The following is a 21,935-nucleotide window of genomic DNA, read 5'->3' on the forward strand; positions in this document are numbered from 1 at the left end:
TGAGGATGAACCTTGGAGTATCCAATGCATGTCACCATAGACTGAGGAGTTGCAGGTTAGATTCCTCCTTCCCCCATCCCATGCTGCTGAATTCCAATTTCAGCTGCATCAATGGAGAGGCACCTGGTCTCTGTTCAATAATCTCCATGAGGAAATGATAGAACTGGAGGTAATATTACCTCTTACAGGCAAATGCCTAGTCATTCATCCACTCTCTCAGGAGTTGCATGACCAGCGAAAGCTATAGACAGAGAAACACAGAAGCATTTTATGTCCTTGCAAAACAAAATTCACAGCTTAACCAGATAGAGCAGCCTTTTTAAATGTTAAAGAAAATAGATAGATGCAATGTTTTTTGATTAAGTTTGTATAGTCCATATCAAAATGTATAAAATATATATTAAATGAAAGTGAAAACTTCATTTCCAAAGCCAAACTACCTCTGGTAAAACAGATTAAATGTTTTGGTTTAAATCAGTTTGACAACCCATGTTTAAGCACCCGAGAGCAGAAAATAATTCTATAAAGTTCTAACATAATTTAATTCTATTCCATAGCAGTAGTTGATACAGATTCAGGAAAGGGAATCAACGTTTGAGATCTATGTACTACAGAAAGCATCATGCCACAGTAAGTATGGAAAAATTGGAAGATGTTACTGTATAATAAATAATGTTTTCTATTTACTTTTCAAACTTGGTGCACTAATCCAATGATGAAATTCCTCTTGTCAATTATTCTAAAAAAAAATCCAGTTAAAACCTTTGCTCTTGACCTACTGCTACAGTATAATTTGAAGTAATGTTCTGGTTTTACAATTTCTATATGTACCTCCATAAAGTCACCTTTAAAGGCTGAAAAGCCCAAGTTTATCCAGTCTTCTTTCATAACTGAGTCCTCTACTCTAGGGATAAATCTTATGACTCTTCTCCAAATTGCCTGCTTTGCTTGAATGTTTCCCTTGTGCCTTAGTGACCAGTACTTCACACACTACTTGAGATGTGGTCTAACCAGAGTACAGCATATGTTAAGCATAGCTTTGTCTGACTTGTACTCTACAGTTTTGGCTATATAGTTCAGCTTTCTATTTGCTTTGTTAATTGCTTCCCGGTCGTAATTGTTGAGTATCAAGTTTACTATAACTCCTAGATCTTTTTCAAATTCACCTTTTGGTATTTCAACACCATTCATGGATTACTTATGTCATTCATTTTTCTTCCAAGTGCAATATTTTATACCTCTTCATATTAAATTTCATCAGTCACCATTCTGACACTTACATATTTTGTCCAATTCATTTTGTAACTCCTGGACTGTCTCCTCAGATTTAACTGCCTCTCCTAGTTTAGTGGCAATTGTGATTTGGCCAGCTGCACTGGGCTTCTCAATCCAAGTTGTTAATGTAAACTAGAAACAGTGGTGGGTAAACTTTGAGACCTCCCACCCACTGGAAACGGGGCAGTAGCAACCCAAAAATGTTAGGGAATTACTTACTTCCCCGTTCCCGCTGTCATTGAGGCCACCACAACTTTCCCTGGGGTCAACCACTGGGTGGCCAGAGAACCTGCCTGCTTCAGGCAATAGACCCTTTTAATATGCAAATCAGGTTCCTATGATGTACATAGTAACCCAATTGCCAATTTAGGACAGTACTGGTGGACCGTGCGCTGCACACACTCCGCTAAGTATCAGCTGGCGGTTCAGTCGAAGAGGAGCGGACAGGTAGACAGGTAAGTCTGTCTTTATATTTGTAGGACCGGGAGAAGCAAGAATGCACCTCTGGGCTCCACAAAACCAGCCTGGGCCACTGCCGCTCTGGACCTCGTCCGCCCCCCCCACGCACCTACCTAATTCCAGCTTGGAGGCTAGACAGACCGTCTGATATTGTGGTGGCTCACTAATGAAAATAACTTATTTTTTCCAAAAACAAATGTGCTCATCAAGGTCAGGAATGTGAGATCTGAGCAATAGAAGAATTTACATTTCAGGCGCCCGATGTCTGCCTCAGGCACTCACTCCCAGGTCAGATATAACACAAATAAATGCAGCATAAACTTCCCTCCACTCTGCCCCAATACCTGTATATGATTCGATGATTCTATGATTTTAGGAGGGCTATTGCTTTATCTTCATGCAACGCATTAATACAATCTGGTAAAGGTGATATCACTGTGGACAACTTGTACTATAAAACTTTTTATATAATTTTGACTCATTTTAAAAACTAAACTGTTTCAGGTAAACCTGAGAAGTTTTATGGCAGTAAATGCTGACATTTCTATAAAACATCTTCTTTAATTTCCATTTCTGTAAAATGATTCTTCTCATCAGGGTACAGAGGAAAACAGCAACTGTGTCACTAACATTAGCCTCTTCGGGAATTGAAGGTTCTGCAAGCCCTAGGAATCCCCAAATGCGCTCCACACTTGTTCAGACTTTATCTGTCAACACCCAGCAGGTAGTGACCAGCAATGTATCTCAGTTAAATCAGAAATAGGTTTTATAATGCCTCATTAAATCTAGAAGTTTGGATCTCTTCCAAGATAATGATTTGAATGCGATGAAGTAACTTTTTTTTACAATAAATGTCAACTTTTAAGCCACACGAGACTGCACAGATACCAACAGCTGTCCAAAACCACAAACGTATAGCTAGAATATTTGCATGAATTACTTTTTATTGAATAATTAAAAGTAAAATCCTCATGTCAATTTTTCTGGATACAACTAACAAATTTAATTTAGCAAAACTGCCTTAACGAACCAGCATCTCCAGGAGAAGTATTTGCCAAATGTTCTTTTGCATATCTAGAAACAAATGATGCAACAATTTAAATTACTTTGGAACACATCACTGACACTTGCATGTTATGTCAATTGGAAGAAAATAATTCATGGCTCTTCTGGCTGTCACATCCTTCCAAATTATAAAAAAAAAGTTTGCTAAGCACCTTTTTGGGAAAGCATTCCCCCTTTAATAATGAACTGTTTAAACTTTGAATTTCCTTCTTTTTTACAGACTCAAAGTTCCCCATGTTCTACTCATTCAGGAGCTTCAACGGGAATCCCTCCAGTGTTTACAAAGGTAAATCAGAGAGGATTCATTCATCTAGACGTTAATGCTTTGCCATTCACACCATACTTTTCATGCCATTTCCCATTGCTGGGACATCTCATTAACTGATACAGAAATCTAATGCCTTACCAATATTCATCTGTCCCTTTTCATGTTTTGTCAGTATTTTGGATACACGTTATGACTATGTGGCCCTAAATTTCCTTGGTGATTGGGGTGAACTGGGGGCATTATCAGTGTGGATGGAGACTAGTGGGGTCGTAAATTGGGGCAGGATCTGGTTATCTGTGTCTCTGCCCCGTTTGTGCAGTGCTGGGGTTCCTGAGGGATTGGGTATAGATCTTACGGAAGGAGGCAGGACTGTCGAGCTAACATCACCTGTTGGAATTCTCGATAGTCCCTCCTCTGGTGTCCCCAACACACAGGAGAACTGCACGAAGCAGACATAAGGGGCCCACCAGATTCTGAAAGACTAACAGCAACCAATCGCAAAGTGGTCAGTTGCTGTAAGAAAAGTGGACTACTTTCATCCATCTTCAACCGGACCTGCCGGCACCGATTCCTGGCCAACTCCGGACCTGCCGGCACTGATTCCTGGCCAACTCCGGACCTGCCGGCACTGATTCCCGGCCAACTCCGGACCTGCCGGCACTGATTCCCGGCGAACACCGGACCTGCCGGCACTGATTCCCGGCCAACTCCGGACCTGCCGGCACTGATTCCCGGCCAACTCCGGACCTGCCGGCACCGATTCCTGGCCAACACCGGACCTGCCGGCACTGATTCCCGGCCAACTCCGGACCTGCCGGCACTGATTCCTGGCCAACACCGGACCTGCCGGCACCGATTCCCGGCCAACTCCGGACCTGCCGGCACTGATTCCCGGCCAACTCCGGACCTGCCGGCACTGATTCCCGGCCAACTCCGGACCTGCCGGCACTGATTCCCGGCCAACACCGGACCTGCCGGCACCGATTCCCGGCCAACTCCGGACCTGCCGGCACTGATTCCTGGCCAACTCCGGACCTGCCGGCACTGATTCCCGGCCAACTCCGGACCTGCCGGCACTGATTCCCGGCCAACACCGGACCTGCCGGCACCGATTCCCGGCCAACTCCGGACCTGCCGGCACTGATTCCCGGCCAACACCGGACCTGCCGGCACTGATTCCTGGCCAACACCGGACCTGCCGGCACTGATTCCTGGCCAACACCGGACCTGCCGGCACTGATTCCTGGCCAACTCCGGACCTGCCGGCACTGATTCCCGGCCAACACCGGACCTGCCGGCACTGATTCCCGGCCAACTCCGGACCTGCCGGCACTGATTCCCGGCCAACACCACTGTTTCCATTCCCCCACCGAGCAGACGCTACTGACCTAGGAATTCCAAAAGGGTCAGAAGTATAAATGTTTAGTACAGATAAAGTCCCGTTCTGCCATTGTTATGGGGCTGATCACGGATTTTATGCTCCCTTGGAGAGTTGGTGTAGGAGAGAGGGCTTTAGATTCCTGAGGCATTGGGACCAGTTCTGGGGGAGTTGGGACCTGTACAGGCCGGAAGGGTTGCACCCTCAACAGAGCTGGGCCCAGTGTCCTCACCGGGAGGTTCACTTGTGCTGTGGGGGTGGGGGGGAGTTTAAACTAATTTGGCAGAGGGTTGGGCACCAGGATGAGGCACTAGAAAGGCGAAACAAGGTACATAAAGGATTGGGAGAGAAAGATAGCACTAGAATAAGAAATAGTACGGTATTAGGTGTGATCAGACTAAAAGAGAGTACAAGAAAGTCTAAGATTGGTTCACAGTGCATGTGTGTAAACACACGAAGCGTGGTAAACAAGGTTGGTGAGCTGCAGGCGCAAATAGCCACATGGGAATACGATGTCGTGGCGATAACGGAGTCCTGGCTCAAAAAAGGGCAGGATTGGGTACTAAATATTCCTGGATACAAATTGTTCAGGAAAAATAGGGAAGGAAGGAAAGGAGAGGAGGGGTGGCAGTATTGATTCAGGATAATATTCCGTGCTGGAGAGAGAGGATGTCCTGGAGGGGTCAAGGACAGAATCTATTTGGTTAGAGTTAAGAAACAATAGAGGTGCCATTTCTCTACTGGGTGTATTCTATAGGCCACCAACTATTGGGAAGGGTAGGGAGGAGCAAATTTGCAGGGAAATTACAGAGAGGTGCAAAAGCCATAGAGTAGTGATAACAGGGGACTTCAACTATTCTAATATGGACTGGGATAGTAATAATATAAGGAGCAAAGAGGGGGAGGAATTTTTGAAGTGTGTTCAGGAGAACTTTCTTGACCAGTACGTTTCCAGCCCAATGAGGAAGAAGGTAGTGCTTGATTTGGTTCTGGGGAATGAGGCGGGCCAAGTGGAGCAAGTGTCAGTGGAGGAACATTTAGAGAACAGCGATCATAGTATCATAACGTTTAGAATAGCTATGGAAAAGGACTCTAAAGTAAAAATACTCAATTGGAGGAGGGCCAATTTCAGTGGGATGAGAACAGATCTGGCTCGGGTAAATTGGAATCAAAGATTGGCAGGCAAAACTGTAATTGAACAAGGAGGAGATGGTTTGGTACAGTCTAGATACATTCCCACGAGGGAGAAAGGTAGGGCAACTAAAGCCAGAGCTCCCTGGATGACAAAAGAGAAAGAGAGTAAGATGAAGAAGAAAAAAGGGGCATATGACAGATGTCAGGCTGATAACACAAGTGAGAACACAGGCTGAATATAGAAAATTCAGAGGGGAAGTGAAAAAGGAAATAAGAGGGGCAAAGAGAGAGTATGAGAATAGACTGGCAGCCAACATAAAAGGGAATCCAAAAGTCTTCTCTCGGCATGTAAACAGTAAACGAGTAGTAAGAGGAGGGGTTGGGCTGATTAGGGACCAAAAAGGAGATCTACTTATAGTGGCAGAGGACATGGCTGAGGTACTAAATGAGTACTTTGTATCTGTCTTTACCAAGGAATAAGATGCTGCCAGAGTCTCAGTAAAGGAAGATGTAGTTGAGACACTGGATGGGCTAAAAATTGATAAAAAGTAGGTACTAGAAAGGCTAGCTGTACTTAAAGTAGATAAGTCACCTGGTACGGAAGGGATGCATCCTAGGTTGCTGAGAGAAGTAAGGGTGGAAATTGCGGAGGTACTGGCCATAATCTTCCAAACATCCTTAGATATGGGGGTGGTGCCAGAGGACTAGAGAATTGCAAATTTTATACCATTGTTCAATAAAAGGGTGTAAGGACAAACCCAGCAACTATAGGCCAGTCAGTTTAACCTCGGTGGTGGGGAAACTTTTAGAAATGATAATCCGGGACAGAATTAGCAGTCACGTGGATAAGTATGGATTGATTAGGGAAAGCCAGCATGGATTTGTTAAAGCCAAATCATGTTTAACTAACTTGATAGAGTTTTTTGATGAGATAGCAGAGAGGGTAGATGAGAGCAATGCAGTTAATGTGTATATGAACTTTTACAAGGCATTTGATAAAGTGCTACATAATAGGCTTGTGATCAAGATTGAAACCCATGTAATAAAAGGGGCAGTAGCAGCATGGATACAGAACTGGCTAAGTAACAGGAAGCAGAGATTAGTGGTGAATGGTTGTTTTTCGGACTGGAAGGAGGTGTACAGTGGTGTTCCCCAGGGGTCGGTACTAGGACCACTGCTTTTCTTGATATGTATTAATGACTTGGACTTGGGTGTATAGGGCACAATTTCAAAATTTGCAGATGACACAAAACTTGGAAGTATAGTGAACAGTGAGGAGGATAGTGAGAGACTTCAAGAGGATATAGACAGGTTGGTAGCATGGGCGGACACGTTGCAGATGAAATTCAACGCAGAAAAATGCAAGGTGATATATTTCGGTAGGAAAAATGAGGAGAGGCAATATAAACAAAAGGGCACAATTCTAAAAGGGGTACAGGAACAGAGAGATCTGGGGGTATATGTACACAAATCGTTGAAGGTGGCAGGGCAGGTTGAGAAAGCAGTTAAAAAAGCATACAGGATCCTGGGCTTTATAAATAGAGGCATAGAGTACAAAAGCAAGGAAGTTATAAAGCACTGGTTTGGCCATGACTGGAGTATTGTGTCTAGTTCTGGGCACTGCAGTTTAGGAAAGATGTGAAGGTCTTAGAGTGAGTGCAGAAGAGATTTACTAGAATGATTCCAGGGATGAGGGACTTTAATTATGTGGATAGACTGGAGAAGCTGGGGTTGTTCTCCTTGGAACAGAGACGGTTGAGAGGAGATTTGATAGAGGTATTCAAAATCATGAAGGGTCTAGACAGAGTAGATAGAGAGAAACTGTTCCCACTGGCGGAAGGGTCAAGAACCAGAGGACATAGATTTAAGGTGATTGGCAAAAGAACCAAAGGTGACATGAGGAAAAACTTTTTTACACAGCGAGTGGTTAGAATTTGGAATGCATTGCCAAAGTGGGTGGTGGAGGCAGATTCAATTATGGCCTTCAAAAGGGAACTGGATAAGTACTTGAAAGGAAAAAAATTGCAGGGCTACGGGGATAGGGCGGGGGAGTGGGACTAGCTTGATTTCTCTTGCAAAGAGCCAACACGGACTCGATGGGCCGAATGGCCTCCTTCCATGCTGTAACCTTTCTATGATTCTTATCTTTGTTTCCATGGGGAGGAATTGATCTAGTCGCTATATGAGGCAAAATCACAAACAGATTCTTTTTAAATTAATTTATGATATCACTACGCATGGCAACCAGAATTATTCACCCATGTAAGTATTGCTGAATTCACACATTGCACCACGTAGTTTAAAGGGTAACTAACTCCAATGGTAGGGGCAAAGGTCAATATTTGCAGAATCTTATTAGCCCTAGGTTACCAAAATATAACTTGAGGGAGTAAAGTTTCCTATGTTACTATTTTAGTGGGCTTCTAATACTTTGCTGAATAGAGATTGTTATTCTTGTTACAACTGTTCTCATCAATGTCTACCTAAGAAAAATGTGCCGAAGAGGTCAAGTTTTACTATTAGATTAGATACGGAAAGCAAGAGGAATGATGGCTCTTGCAATCTTGTCTAAGGCTAAAAAAGAACGTTCGAATGACCACTGTCAAACACGGAGCAAAATCAGCAATATTGGCTATCTTATGCATATATGTGAATCACTTTAAAACAATACTTACAAATGAAAATCGAATAAATGTTTGTGAAGCCTACCGTTTAAAGGCATAAAAGACACACACATTCTCTCTCATTAGCTCCTCTATGTGAAAGTATTTCAGAAGTGGTTGGAAAATGACATGTGCAGCACAAGAGAGACCTTCAGGGGCTGAGGGCAATGGAAAGTAGCCATAGTTTCAAAGTTATTTTGTTACTTATGTTAATATCCAGTGCTGGCCGAATTATATCATCTATCAAACTGTCTTCAAAACAACTAATAGCTCAAACTGCAAATGCAGTCATACAATTCTAGAAACCATGGGCTTTGATTTATGAGCTTTAGTAAAAAAGTAGAGATTCATTTTGGTACTAAGAATGAGGAGAGACAATATAAGCTAAATGGTACAATTGTACAGGGGGTGTAAAACAGAGAGACCTGGGGGTGTACGTACACAAGTCTTTGAAGGTGACAGGACAAATTGAGAAGGCTGTTAAAAAGGCATATGGGATCCTTGGCTTTAAAATAAAAGGCAGAGTACAAAAGCAAGGAAGATATGCTAAACCTTTATAAAACATTGGTTAGGCCCCAGCTGGAGTATTGTGTCCAATTCTGGGCACCGCACTTTAGGAAAGATGTCAAGCCATGGAGAGAGTGCAGAGAAGCTTTACTAGAATGGTACCAGGGATGAAAGACTTCAGTTACGTGAGAGACTAGAGAAACTGGTGTTGTTCTCCTTACAGCAGAGAAGGTTAAGGGGAGATTTGATAGAGGTGTTCAAAATCATTAAGAATTTTGATAGAGTAAATAAGGAGAAACTGTTTCCAGTGGCAAAAGGGTTGTTAACCAAAGGACACAAATTTGAGGAAATTGGCAAAAGAACCAGAGGTGTCATGAGGAAAAAATGTTTTACGCAGCGAGTTGTTGTGATCAGGAATGCGCTGCCTGAAAGGGTGATAGATGCAGATTCAATAATAACTTTCAAAAGGGAATTGGATAAATACTTGAAATGGGAAAATTTGGACGGCTATGGGTAAAGTGCAGGGTAGAGGAACTAACTGGATAGTTCTTTCAAAGAGCTGTCACAGGCACAATGGGCCGAATGGCCTCTTTCTGTGCTGTATCATTCTATAATCCTATGATGTTTGGTAGAATGTCTGCATAAGGTGCCAACAAATTAGTTATCTGTCTTTAGCCCTGAACTGAGCACTCTTAACCCTCAAAAATGTTAGGAAGAGGGCCAATTTAACCGAAAAATCTTGTTAAAGAGCATTCATAAGCAATTCAGCAGCATTCCAGAACTACATAGGCACATCAAAAGGTGAGCATTGCATGCCACACTTGGCACAGGCACGACAGGCCAAATGGCTTCCTTCTGTGTAGTAAGATTCTATGATTCTAACGTCGTCATTAATAAAAATGGTGCATGGCTTTTCTGGATCTTTTGCTTCACCAAACAAAAAGATTTTCATGAAGTGTTTCTTTAAGGAACTGTTCTCTACATTTCATTGTTTTAGTTTATAATGTTAGTAAATAGAATAACGTGCTTTCTTCTTGTAGTGTGTGCAGGATGTTACGTCACCAAAGAGTCAGCTAGTTGTACTGGAGTGCAGAGTCCAGGGTTCCTCCCCTTTAAGCGTGCAGTGGTACAAGGAGGAAAGGCTAATCAAGGACTCTGCAGACTTTCGAATTTTAAGAAAGAGTAAGTGGAATCATATTGCACTTTCTAAGAAATCTATTTTTAAAATCAGTATAAAGTGATAACTGATTTTTTTTGAGGGTACGAATGTGTCCAGTGGAGCTCCATTTCCTCTTGGTAGCAAAGTGACTTGGACCACATACAGACTTCACCCTAAAGGGTCAACAGCTTTTCCCCCTCTCTTAAACCACCGTTACCTATTAATCCCCTACTTTAGGGGAAAACTAAATTCCTTCCCCAACTTCCCTGAAAAAAACTTAAGCTTTACCTTTATAATCCTCAATGCCATTTCTCAACAGATTTCACTCCAGCTCTATTTTAAAGATTACAATTGACCCAAATTAATTACTTTCTCTGCCAATCTATTCAGCATGTCCCTTATTCTACTTTGAAAATGCATTCAAAAAAAGTTTTTAAAAAAGAAACTCTACGTTACTTTTTGCAATGTAAGGACATTTCTTCCCCAGCACACAGACATAATTCTGGCTTGTTGATTCAAAAACTTGACTTAAGAACATTTAAATTAAAACATGAGTATTGTGAACTGTGTATCATGTTAACAAACAGAATCATGGAACAAAGGCCCATTTACCCACCCCACTGAGTTCCTAGTTTCAGTCTCATTGGTTTGGGTGGGCATCGAGCATGGGCCAAGGGAAGATGCTCTTATGAGATTCCCAACTGGAGTGAGAGCAATATTGGTGGACACTGGCCAACCACCCTCCTTTTCTGATGCTGAAGATGAGTGATTCAGAAAAACAGAAAGGGGAAGGAAGTGTATCCTTTCTTTAAAAAAAAAATTGACTTCAACAGAAAGGAAAATTGGATAGGAGGTATAATGGGCAACCAAACTGCAACCACCTGTTTACTGCCACGCCAAGAGTGAAGATTACCCCCACTGTCTTTTCAACTTGGAGCATGAAATCACAACAGTAAAATGTAGCCCATACAATTCTGCAATGAATTAATTGACTAAAGTCTATCGGTTATTATTCAGCTGTACTAACAATAGTTTACAGCTGCCTGACTTTCTGGGGACTTGCAGCATGGTAATGGCACATCTATGTCGTAGTGGCCCTTGAACGGTGCAAAATAAAGAGGAAATTATGGAAGACATCATTACTTATTTTCCTAGAACTTTTGTGCCGTTAACCTAATCAAATACAGTGAGAAGTTAATTATCATAGCTCCACCCCACCCCCGATAAAATCAATGCGATTTTTCTGGATCAAAGCCAGTTTTCACGCTGCTGCCACTCAGACTCAAAAATAATGTCGCTGATGGCCTGATAGCAACATGATTTATTGCTCCTAGGTTGGTTGCTTTAAACATATTTCCAATGCCCACAGAAAATTTACAACCAACTTTCGCAACAGCAGTTGGGCTGGAAGCATTGCATCCAGAAAACAGTGCCCAGTGAGAACAGGCTCTGTTTCCGATTTAGGATTGCCCTCGTATATCCAAGATATCTCTGTGTCGTGCTTGGAGCCCTCCAGCCACGTTCTCCCTCAGTTCCAGTTTGAATTGGGGTAGTGCTGAGTGCCAAGCCTTTAAATTGATAACGTTAGAACAAATGAACGGGACTCCAGGGAGGAGTAGAGGCGGAAGCTAAAACAAGTACAGAAAAGGCAGAAGAGGATTCAGAATTCCCACAAGCAAATGAAGGAACTGCATTTCAATAGGACTAATTATTTTAAAAAGACTTCGTAAATGGCCTGTTACAATCTCCCCGCATTTTATCAGACCCGTTCCGGTCCTTGGTGCTGATTTTTGGATGGCCGAGAAGGTGCGTTGGGGGCGGGGGGAGCTCCTAAAATGGCGGAATCCCGAACCGGGTTCAGAGCCCGGCTCCAACCCGCTGACTTCCAGGTTCCCCAGTGACACGGCAATTAAAGCCAGCGGGATGCTGCTTTAGATAGTTAGGTAGATAGTTGAGGTACTTGAGAGACCTCATTGAGTGGAGATTTTGGCAGAGGTGCAATTTGGAAGGATCCTCAGCATGTTTCCCGTGCTGTGGGAAACACTCCCTGTTGTCGCAGACATGTTTCAGCCGGCAGTCAGTGGGAGATGCAAGGATTATTTGACAGGCGGGAGGAAAACCTCATTTATTGCAGCAGGGCAATCTGTCACTTCAGACAAAGTTTTGGCTGCAACACCTTTGTCTTTCCACTCAAAATTCTTAACTTATACCGGAAACTCTGCTGTGCAAACACATTTACCTACTTTGCGGACCCCCTCAAATTCACGTCGTCAGGATGGAGGGCGCCATAGCTGCATGCATCACTTCATCCGAGGACGAGCAACATCACCAGCCTTGCCAGGCACTCCGTCCACCTCTGCCACGTGGAACTCCACAACATAGTGCTGCACCACACGCACCTGCACAGCAGCACGGAGGGCAACAACAGAGAGAGTGATGTCGCAGGAGGCACTACCCTCACCACAGGGTCTACAGACCAAGGCTCAGCTTCCTGGACCTCTCTGAGGAGCAGTGCATACTCAGAGTCAGTTCCCAGGTGGTCACGGACATCTGCAACCTCCTTCATGCCGAGCTGCTCCCGGCTGGGCCAAGCAGCATCTCCTTACCTGTCGCTGTCAAAGTCACTGTTGCCCTCAACATCTTCGCCTCTGAATCGTTCCAGGGTACCACCGGGGACATTGCCGGGGTCTCTCAGTCGTTTGCACACATGCATAAGGCAGGTCACCGACGGCTTGTTTCACAGGCCTCGCACTATGTCAACTTCCCCATGGATGACCTCAGCCAGACGGAGAGGGCAGTGGGATTCCACGCTGTGGCTGGCTTCTCACGGGTGCAGGGTGTAATCGATTGCACCCAAATAGCAATACGAGCACCTCCATACGAGCCAGGACTGTTCATCAACAGGAAGGGCTATCACTCCATCAACACTCAGCTCATCTGTGACCACCGCAAGAGATTCCTTCACGTGTGTGCCAGATACCCTGGCAGCTGCCACGATTCCTTCATCCTCCGGGAGTCCAACACGCCACCCCTCTTCCACGCACCAAATACCCGCAAGGGCTGGCTCCTCGGAGACAAGGGATACCCCCTGCACACGTGGCTCATGACACATCTGAGGAACCCCACCACCGAGCAACAGCGTTGATATAACGACAGCCACATCGCTACCAGGTCTATAATTGAGCATGCTATAGGGCTGCTCAAGATGCGCTTCAAGTGCCTTGATCATTCTGGGGAGCGCTTCAATATGCAGCACACAGAGTGGGACGCATTATAATCACCAACATGGCAGAACAGAGAGGGGTGCTGCTGGAGGAGGCCCCATCCACATCTACCACCCATATTGAGGAGGAGGAGGATGAGGAGGCAGAGGAGGAGGAGCAACCCATGGGCAGAACAGCAGCTCACCTGGCTGCTCATGAGGCCAGGGAGTCACTGATATGTGAACGGTTCTCCTAACGTCAGACGGTGTGAAGAGTCCAGTCCTCACCACCTGGACAGAGGAGTGGCCACACCAGCGGACCCCCCCCCACCCGCCCCCTGCACATAAGTCTTGCAACTACACATACACCCACTGTAGAGTGACCCAATGGGTGGCATCAAGTGTGGGCATTCATGGTGAACCTCATGAAAGGGCCTTATTACACAAGCCAGTCAAGAATGGCCAAGACGTGGCAATAGTGGTGACAATAATAATATTTAATGTGTGATTAACAAAAAGCAAATATAAATAAAAAACATGACAAACCGTCAAACACCCTTGTGCATCCCCTTTGTGCTCACAAAACCTTCGCCTTTCGCTTAACGAGTATTCCTACGTGGTGCATCCCCTGTGGCTGCAGCAGAGGTAGTGACAGGTTGCTCTTGTTCATGCCCTGACCGATTAGATGCTTTGGGCCTACGCCCTCTGGGTTTCGGCCCGTGAGAGCCCCTCCAAAGACTGCTCCACCTGCACCTGTGCAGTGGCAGACTCGACCACCTTGCGACACTATCTCAGAGATGCCCTCACGTCCCTGTGACAGTATCTTAGAGATTCCCTCCTGTACCACCATTCCACTCATGCAGGAGTTGGACTCCTCCATCCTCCGCGCGATTGTGGAGAGTGCGTGTGGCACCTGTTCCAGCACCTCGCAGATGTGCTGCTGCCCCTCGATCATTCTCCTTTTCATGGATGGCCCCCAGGGTTCAGCATCTGTGTCCAGCTGAGCAGAGCCTGGAGAAGAGTGCTCCCATCGACGCGGACTCTCCACAGCTGCCCCTGCCACCAGTGTCTGCTCATGCACACGTATGTGATGACTCACCATGTGTGACCCTAACTAATTGAGGACGGGGACCCACCGAGGTGTGTGTATCTGCGCTGGTGGATGGCTCGCTCAGATGTGACAGTGCCCCCTCAGAGGCCAGCAGGTCCTCTGAGGAATTGTCCTCAGCCATCACGGCGGTCGCTGAAGGCCCTGTAAGAGAACAGAAGGCAATATTAAGCATGATGACAGATGCTGAGGTGCTGAAGATGGCAAGGCATGTTAACATCAATTGCTATTGTGAATGCTGAATGTTAAGGTTCTTTCACCAGCCATTTGTTGGGTTGCAGTCTTGGCGTCCCCGACGGACAGGCGCTCGAGGGTGTGGCTCAGTTCCAGAGCCTCCTGCTCTGCGTCTGTGAGGACAACCAGATGTGGCGGCTCCCCTCCGGTCCTCACCCTCTCTCGTGCATTCTGGGCTCTCTTCTCCTATAAGGGGAGAAAGTAGAGAGGCGTGAGTGAGTGATAGTGACGTGGCCAACCGCTGAATGCATTGGTTTGGGTGAGGCTGAAGGTGAAAAAGATGCATCAGAGGGTTGCAGGAAAATCTGGGCCAATAAATTAATGCTAATACATTCCTGCTATCCTGTGGTGCATTAGAATTACAATCACGGACAAAGTAGATTCACATCGTAAGGGAAGTTTGAATGGATATTTATTCACTGGGCACAAAACAATGAAAATTGCTAACGCTACTCCAAATATACATCAGTGCTATCAGGGTCATGCATTTCGAAATTCTAACAACTACTGCCAAGATTGAAAACTTGATGCCAGTTTCAAAGTGGTTGGTATTAGTAGCACAAAGCCACAGTGCCACTAATTAAAAATAAACTATGACCCACCAGTAATGGGAAGAATCAAAATATGATGCATGGTTTACATAATTCAACACTTCATCAGTATGCAAATTGTCACAGTAATGCTGGTTAGGAGCAGAATATTAACAGAATTTACTGACACAAGTCAATACAATTTATAAATATTTTGTCACTTTTCTGTAGTTTTCTAGAATCTAACTTACAGACAATAACATTCTCTTGTTTTCCTTTCTCTGTTGCACGCTTGTGTCCAACCCGCAGAGGCATGTTTAACAGCAGTACCTGGTAAGTAGCATTTAACAGAAACAAGTAGAATGTACTTAAATTGAATATATTTGGGGATTTTTATTTCTAATACTAAACAGAATTATTAGCTAGTAAATTACTGTTGGCCTTACAATGACCACCTGGCTGATCATGGATTCGGCATCAGTAATTGAGAGTGCAGAGCAGCGCATAATTAATCCATTGTTACAACACGCTACCAAATTACTGTTGGGAGGAAGTGACTTGTGGAGCTATTGCAATGAAGTTGTGTGTTAATGTTGTTGAGCTCATTAGTAGTGGCATAATTGGTGTTTTAATGGAACTCCATCCAGTAGTGTTTAAAAATGGCAGTCGGCATCCCATGTTCATCATAGGACCCTGATTTGCATTTTAAAAGGGCTGTCTGGCGGAAGGCCCTTCCAAAGTTTACATCGTATGGATCGGGAGCGAAGCCCTGTTTCCACCCAGCAGCACCAGTGAAAATCTACCGCAGACTGTCTGTTTTCTCCACAGACACTGATTGAGCTGCTTAGTTTTTTCAGCTTTTTCTATTTTTGTTTCAGATTTACAGCATCTACAGTAATTAGCTATTTATGGGCACCATCCTGCTGGTTGACTTGTAGTTATTGAGTGAACGCCTTTTTGGAATGGTTGCTGGGCACACATTTGTACTTTGTAATTGTATCTTTCCCATATCAAAGTAATCCATTCATACTAAGCATTCCTTGCTCTGGTTCTTTTATGCTAGTGTTGTACCAGTTAACATCCTCTTACTGGTTTGCATGGGGAAGCAGGAAAAGGTGCAAAGTTTGGCAGAGCTGCCTTTCTTACATGTCCACTTATGGTCAGGCTTATTATTAGTGTGACTTACATAGGTTTCGTGAGATCTGCCATCTTTCTGACATCCTGGCAGGTTCTGCGAGTTCAAGAGACAGCACTGACCCACTCTGTGATTTCTTCCCATGTTTCCTACGCCAGCTGCTTCTAAAGGGGTGGCCATCTATTCCATACATTTGCTTCTTTCCTGCATCCTTGCAGCCTTGGTCATTGAAACAGCACTTGCTTTGCTTTCTATAGTCTATTGTGTTGAGAAATCATTGAGTAAAAGGTGGACTCAGTTCTCATGTACTACTTCAAGGGTTTAAAGGCTGTTTAGTGTAGTTAAAAAGGCAATGGCCATAATCAGTGAATCTCATGCTCCATCTGATAATCCGCTGTGCAGTCATTATGTTGCAAGCTGCATTGCAGGCAAGTAAAACACTAAAATTGTGGGTTCATAAGCACGCTTACTTTCACTGGAAAATCCTAGGCAATGCTCAGTTAATGGTTTAATACTGTACAACCATTTCTAACCTAGTAAGTATTTACTCAACTGCATAATATCTGTACTGACATAATGATAGACCATAAAAAAAGAGGAATGTAGATCCAACCATGATATTAGGATTTTGTGAAAATGGTAAATTGATGGATTGCACTAAATTGACCCTCATCAGAAGTCATTTTAACTTTCATCGCTGAGCGAAAAACGGACGATAGCGAATCCTTTATAATATTCATTCTTGAACCGTATTCTTGAAAATGTCACAAGATTGCAAACATGGACATCGTGGGAAAACTGTAAGGGATATTCAGTACTCAGCTGGTTAATGACAGAAGAGTTCAATGACATTAAAATGCCTGTAATTGAGACAGATGTACAATATGTGTTAAGTGGTTGACAGAGCAATTTTGTAGCTCCGTTTTCCATTTTACAACTGTAATTGTGTCCATTTAGATTCAAGTATTAAATATTCAGCAAAATCACTTTTTAAAAATTTATATTTATTATAGAAGAGGTTTGCACACTGGTAATTACAGAAGCTTTTCCAGAAGATTCGGGGTTGTACAATTGTGTTGCTACCAACCAGAATGGCGCAACTTCATGCTGTGGCCAGCTCACTGTCTATTCAGGTACAGTATGTACACTGCATTTAATGACTGTGGCCTGAACTCAAAACATTAAACAAAAATGCATGCCAGTTACACATGTATTGCCAAAGATTATGATTAAATCATTTTCTATAAAATTAACCCCACTTAAAGAGACTTACAAAAATATAATCTGTAATAAAAATATATCAATTTGTAACCAGTTTTAATTTATGATTAAGATACAAGATCACAAAATAAATAATAAACTTATTATATGGCAGAGTAACAAGAATGCAAATACTCTACGAAACCATATAAAGCTACTAATCCTAGGGAAGAACTGTGGTAATTGCTATGTGTAACAACATTGTAAATGCATTCAAAAGACTGTTTGCGATTCACAGCTCATTGTGACCAGAGCAACTCTTCCCAACAACCCCCCCCACCAACCCGCATTGTATTGTGTAGTTGCACTTTGTGAGACCAAGGTAATGTTTCACAGGACAGGATTAAAGCATATATATTATTTATTTTTTAAAAAACAGATGATTCATACAATATTTAGCATGTCCAATATTTTGTAACATTTAATGTACAGCAGCTGAAACATAAACAATTAAAGCATTATATTAGATGTAGAGTTGCCTACAAACCCTCTAGTTTTATAATAATTATGAAGGCAAAATTTTCCATCAAGATTTATTCACTGTGCTATCACTGATATTGTACATTTTCCTTATTTTTTCTCTTTTTACTTTATTTTTTTTCAAACACGGAACAAAATATTTATCAAGCTACAGTGGACATGTATCCTTCAATGCTAAAGCACAATTGAGGTCAAAGATGAATTCAATATGGCATTTTTAAAATCTCCAGTTGAATGCTGGGAAATTGAACATTTCTCCCCACCTTTCATATCCAGTGTTAGTATCAAGCACTTCCAGGTTTGGTTTAGCATAACCCAACAACGCAGTTTAAATCTACAAGTCTCTTTCCCACACCAGCACACTTCTGGCATCTAAGTGAGATTGTCAATGCAGTGCCAATTTATGGGAAGAGTTGATATACGGTCTCACACTCGCTTGGAACTAGATTGAGACTGTCTAAACTTAGGATCGTAAAACCAATCAAACAAACAAGACGTTCATGCATCAGTTTGGGGTGGACTCAAACCCAGGTCCCAGATGTGAAAGAAGAGTGGGGTAATGTAGTGTACCAGCCAATCCCCTGAAAATATTACCTGTTTAGCAGTATTAGATACTAAGAGAATAGTTTTCAAAATAAATATTTCCAATTTTAGTATATATTCTGCAATACAGGCACAAATATAAATCCTTAGATCTGTGCTCAGTTAGATGAGCATTTATTTCCACCTCAAATAAGAGATAGCTGGTGTTTTTCCAGACCTCTAAAAATGCAGCTTTATGGCTGGTCATTAGAAAGTGTGCAAAAGCCATTTAGATGCTGACTCTCCAGTTATCCCTTTCTTCTGGTGAGAGGAACCTAGCTTTCGCTTGGTGTTTGGCTCCCCATGATGGCATAACTCAGAACTGAAACCTGCTGCCTGTTGACTTGTGGAATCGAACCTATGTCTTACCATCACAACATTTACCGCCATTCCACTCCATCGGCTTAATTTTGGGGTTATTTTCTGAGTTCATGCAGCCAGCAGAGAGCCTTGCCACCTGTTACACATGACACTGACAGGCTGCAGCCCATGATTTTCTGCTCATTACTTTTAATGGACAGAAAATTGAAGGCATCACTCCCGTGATTGCCCGATATGAGCAGTCAATGGGTAATGCTGCCCAACAGTGCTGCAAACTTGGGAAATTGAACAAACAGCCCTGCTCATATAAGCCCTAGTTTTACTTTTTAAATTGTAAAATATAATTTAACAATTCATCAATTATTAATGACATATTACATTATTTACTATTTATTTTTGCAGAAAATCAGGAGACTCAGGAAGCTCAAGCTTTTCAGTCTAGCACAGGGATACGTCCAGATAGTTCCATGAGACATCCAACCTTTGTGAATGACAATGGGATAAAAACTACAATAAACCACAGTAAGCAGTGTGTATTGGAGAACACAAGGCAAACCACATATAAGCATGTCACACTTGGTCCGGATGCTCAGATCCTTGAAGCGTGCCCTAATGTAGACATCTTTCCATCAAAGAAGTTACAAGCGTTGAATCACAATCCTGAACTGTGAGTATACAGCTATAATGTGGAGATGCCGGTGATGGACTGGGGTTGACAATTGTAAACAATTTTACAACACCAAGTTATAGTCCAGCAATTTTATTTTAAATTCACAAGCTTTCGGAGGCTTCCTCCTTCCTCAGGTGAATGTTCCACAACATTTACCTGAGGAAGGAGGAAGCCTCCGAAAGCTTGTGAATTTAAAATAAAATTGCTGGACTATAACTTGGTGTTGTAAAATTGTTTACAATATACAGCTATAATCACAGCAAAGAGTTCTGTTTAGACATTGACTGGGACTTACAGTGGGACAATCTGTATGCACAAGGGAGTTTACTGAAGTACTTAAAGAATATTTTTCTTAAATAGGTGAGGGAACCCACAAGAAGGACAGCAAGATTGGATTTTGTTCTAACTAATGAAAAGAGAATAATAAGTCAAGTTGCACTAAGGAAGCAATTGTCCATTAACCATACAGTTGCTAATTTTAAGGTCAAAATTAGGCCAGAACAGATAATTAAAACTATTAAGAATCTGGACTTGGGGAGAGCAGACTGAAGGGATAAAATACTGCATGAAAGAAATAAAATGGGAAATACAATTTAAAGGGAATGATGTGGAGGGAAAACGAGAGTGCTTTAAGGAGATATTTTTTACATTATAGGGGCAGTTTGTTCCAGAAACAAGTCAAAGACAAAACAGAAGAATAAAACTGATATGGATGAAAAGGGAAGTCATGGTAGGCATTAGGGAGAAAGAAAGTGCATATAAATTCTGAAATGTACAGAGAAGGAGCAGGACAGGATGAACTATCAAATCAAGCAGGGAACTCCAAGAAACTGATAAAAGGAATCATGAGAGGAATAGTGGATTATATAAAAGGACAAATATTCTTTAAGTTTCTGAGAAGAAACAGAAGGGTGTAGAGGTACATGAGTCTGTTTATCAGTGGCAGTGATGGTGACTGAGGAAAGGAAATGGTAAAATTACTAAATCATTATTGTGTTACTGTTTTTAGCCATTAAAAGGTGGGGGGGAGGGGTGCCTGAGTTGAGAAACGTGTATAAAGGAAAGAGTGGGCTAAAAACCCTTAGTATCACAAAGGAAGGCACATTAGAAAGGTTTAGAAAGTGTAAGGTAAACAAGGCTCCAGGATCAGACAATTTCAATCCTAGTGTATTGGTGGAATTGGCTAAGGAGATTGCAAATGCCCTCCTCACAGCTCATTGGAATCAGAAAATAGAAAATGTTACCCCTTTCTTTAAAAAGGGATGACCCCATAAATTATAAATCTGTGAGCCTCACCTCAATTGGTGGGATCAGGTAGAAGAAGTGGGAATGTGGAGTACATGTTTTATGATATAATGCTTGAGGTAACTGACCTTGATCGATCAAGGATATATATCTGTTGCCAGTTCACCTACAGCATCAGAAGTTCCTGAGATTTCATCTATAGAGAAAAAGCTACCAAGGTGGGGGCATTGGCAGATAGGTTGTTAAAACCATTGTATTAAGTGCTCACAGGTGGTCAAGGAAGCAAATAAAATGTTGAGTTGAATATTAGGGATGTTATTTATAAGTCAAAGGTGATGTTGAAGTTGTATCTGGCCTTGGTGAGGCTGTATCTGGAGTACAGTGTTCAGCCTCAGGAAAGATGTAAGATTATTGGATGTAGGGCTACAGGGTTGATTCCAGGATTAAAAGGACTGAGTTATGAGAAAGGATTATTTATCCTGGGATTTTACTCTCTGGAAAGAAGGAAGATGAGGAGGGGACTTGTTAGAGGTCGTTAAGATTTTCACTGGTGTGGATAATTTGGATCCAGCAAGGTCCTTCTGTCAGTCACAGGATTCCAGGACTAGCGAACACAATTTCAAGTTAAGGGCATCAAAATTTATGCAACATTTTTTAAAATTCTGAGTTATAGGATTGTGGAACTGATTTATGGGACAGAAAATCATGCCAGGCTTTAAAATAGAGTGGATGAATTCCTGTTAGTAATTCCTGAAAAAGGGCTATTATTTCCAGAATCATGAGAAGGAACTGATGGATGGGTGGGCTAGGCTGGATGGACTAATGGTCTTCTCTAACCCATTGCATTATTAAGTTAACAATATAGCCTAAAACTGCTGTGCAAAATATTAGTGTCCAAATTCTTAATACCATTTATGTAACTTTGCTTTTTTAGTGGATGTGCTAATTTATTTTAAAATAATTAATGTCTCCATTAAAATATCTGACAAAATATCACACAAACATGTTTATTGCACACAGTAATTTCAAAGCTTATAAGCTCCGCTGTGCAAAGCCAATCCAGCAGAACATACAGAGATTCCCACAAGATGTCAAGAGATTTTAGAAATGAGATGCAAATGTTCACTGCAAAAAAAAACGTATTCATTAGAACGTGAAAGGAACTACTTTAACAACACATTTACAGATCACTGACAGACTAAAATGTTTTAGGTATGTTATTAGATAGATTAATATGAAGATACCTGATTGGCTAACAAT

General features: G+C 42.5%; 1 protein-coding gene across 6 annotated transcripts in view; it reads left to right on the forward strand.

The window, feature by feature from the left end:
• LOC137332430 (myotilin-like) overlaps window positions 1-21,935 on the forward strand; it is a 112,661-nt gene that overhangs the window by 14,829 nt on the left and 75,897 nt on the right. For 2 of the 6 annotated variants that reach the window (XM_067996256.1, XM_067996257.1), the window contains exons 1-7: window positions 558-630; window positions 2,332-2,458; window positions 3,020-3,085; window positions 9,790-9,931; window positions 15,292-15,315; window positions 17,131-17,250; window positions 19,163-19,427. In XM_067996256.1, the coding sequence (XP_067852357.1) occupies window positions 623-630; window positions 2,332-2,458; window positions 3,020-3,085; window positions 9,790-9,931; window positions 15,292-15,315; window positions 17,131-17,250; window positions 19,163-19,427 (752 nt within the window). In that variant the 5' untranslated portion in view covers window positions 558-622. Of the gene's footprint in view, window positions 1-557; window positions 631-2,331; window positions 2,459-3,019; window positions 3,086-9,789; window positions 9,932-15,291; window positions 15,316-17,130; window positions 17,251-19,162; window positions 19,428-21,935 lie in introns of those variants that run through there. The other 4 variants (XM_067996258.1, XM_067996259.1, XM_067996260.1 and 1 more) reach the window with 2 other exon arrangements.

The sequence above is a fragment of the Heptranchias perlo genome, chromosome 14 (genome assembly GCF_035084215.1).
Source record: "Heptranchias perlo isolate sHepPer1 chromosome 14, sHepPer1.hap1, whole genome shotgun sequence".
Lineage (NCBI taxonomy): Eukaryota > Metazoa > Chordata > Chondrichthyes > Hexanchiformes > Hexanchidae > Heptranchias > Heptranchias perlo.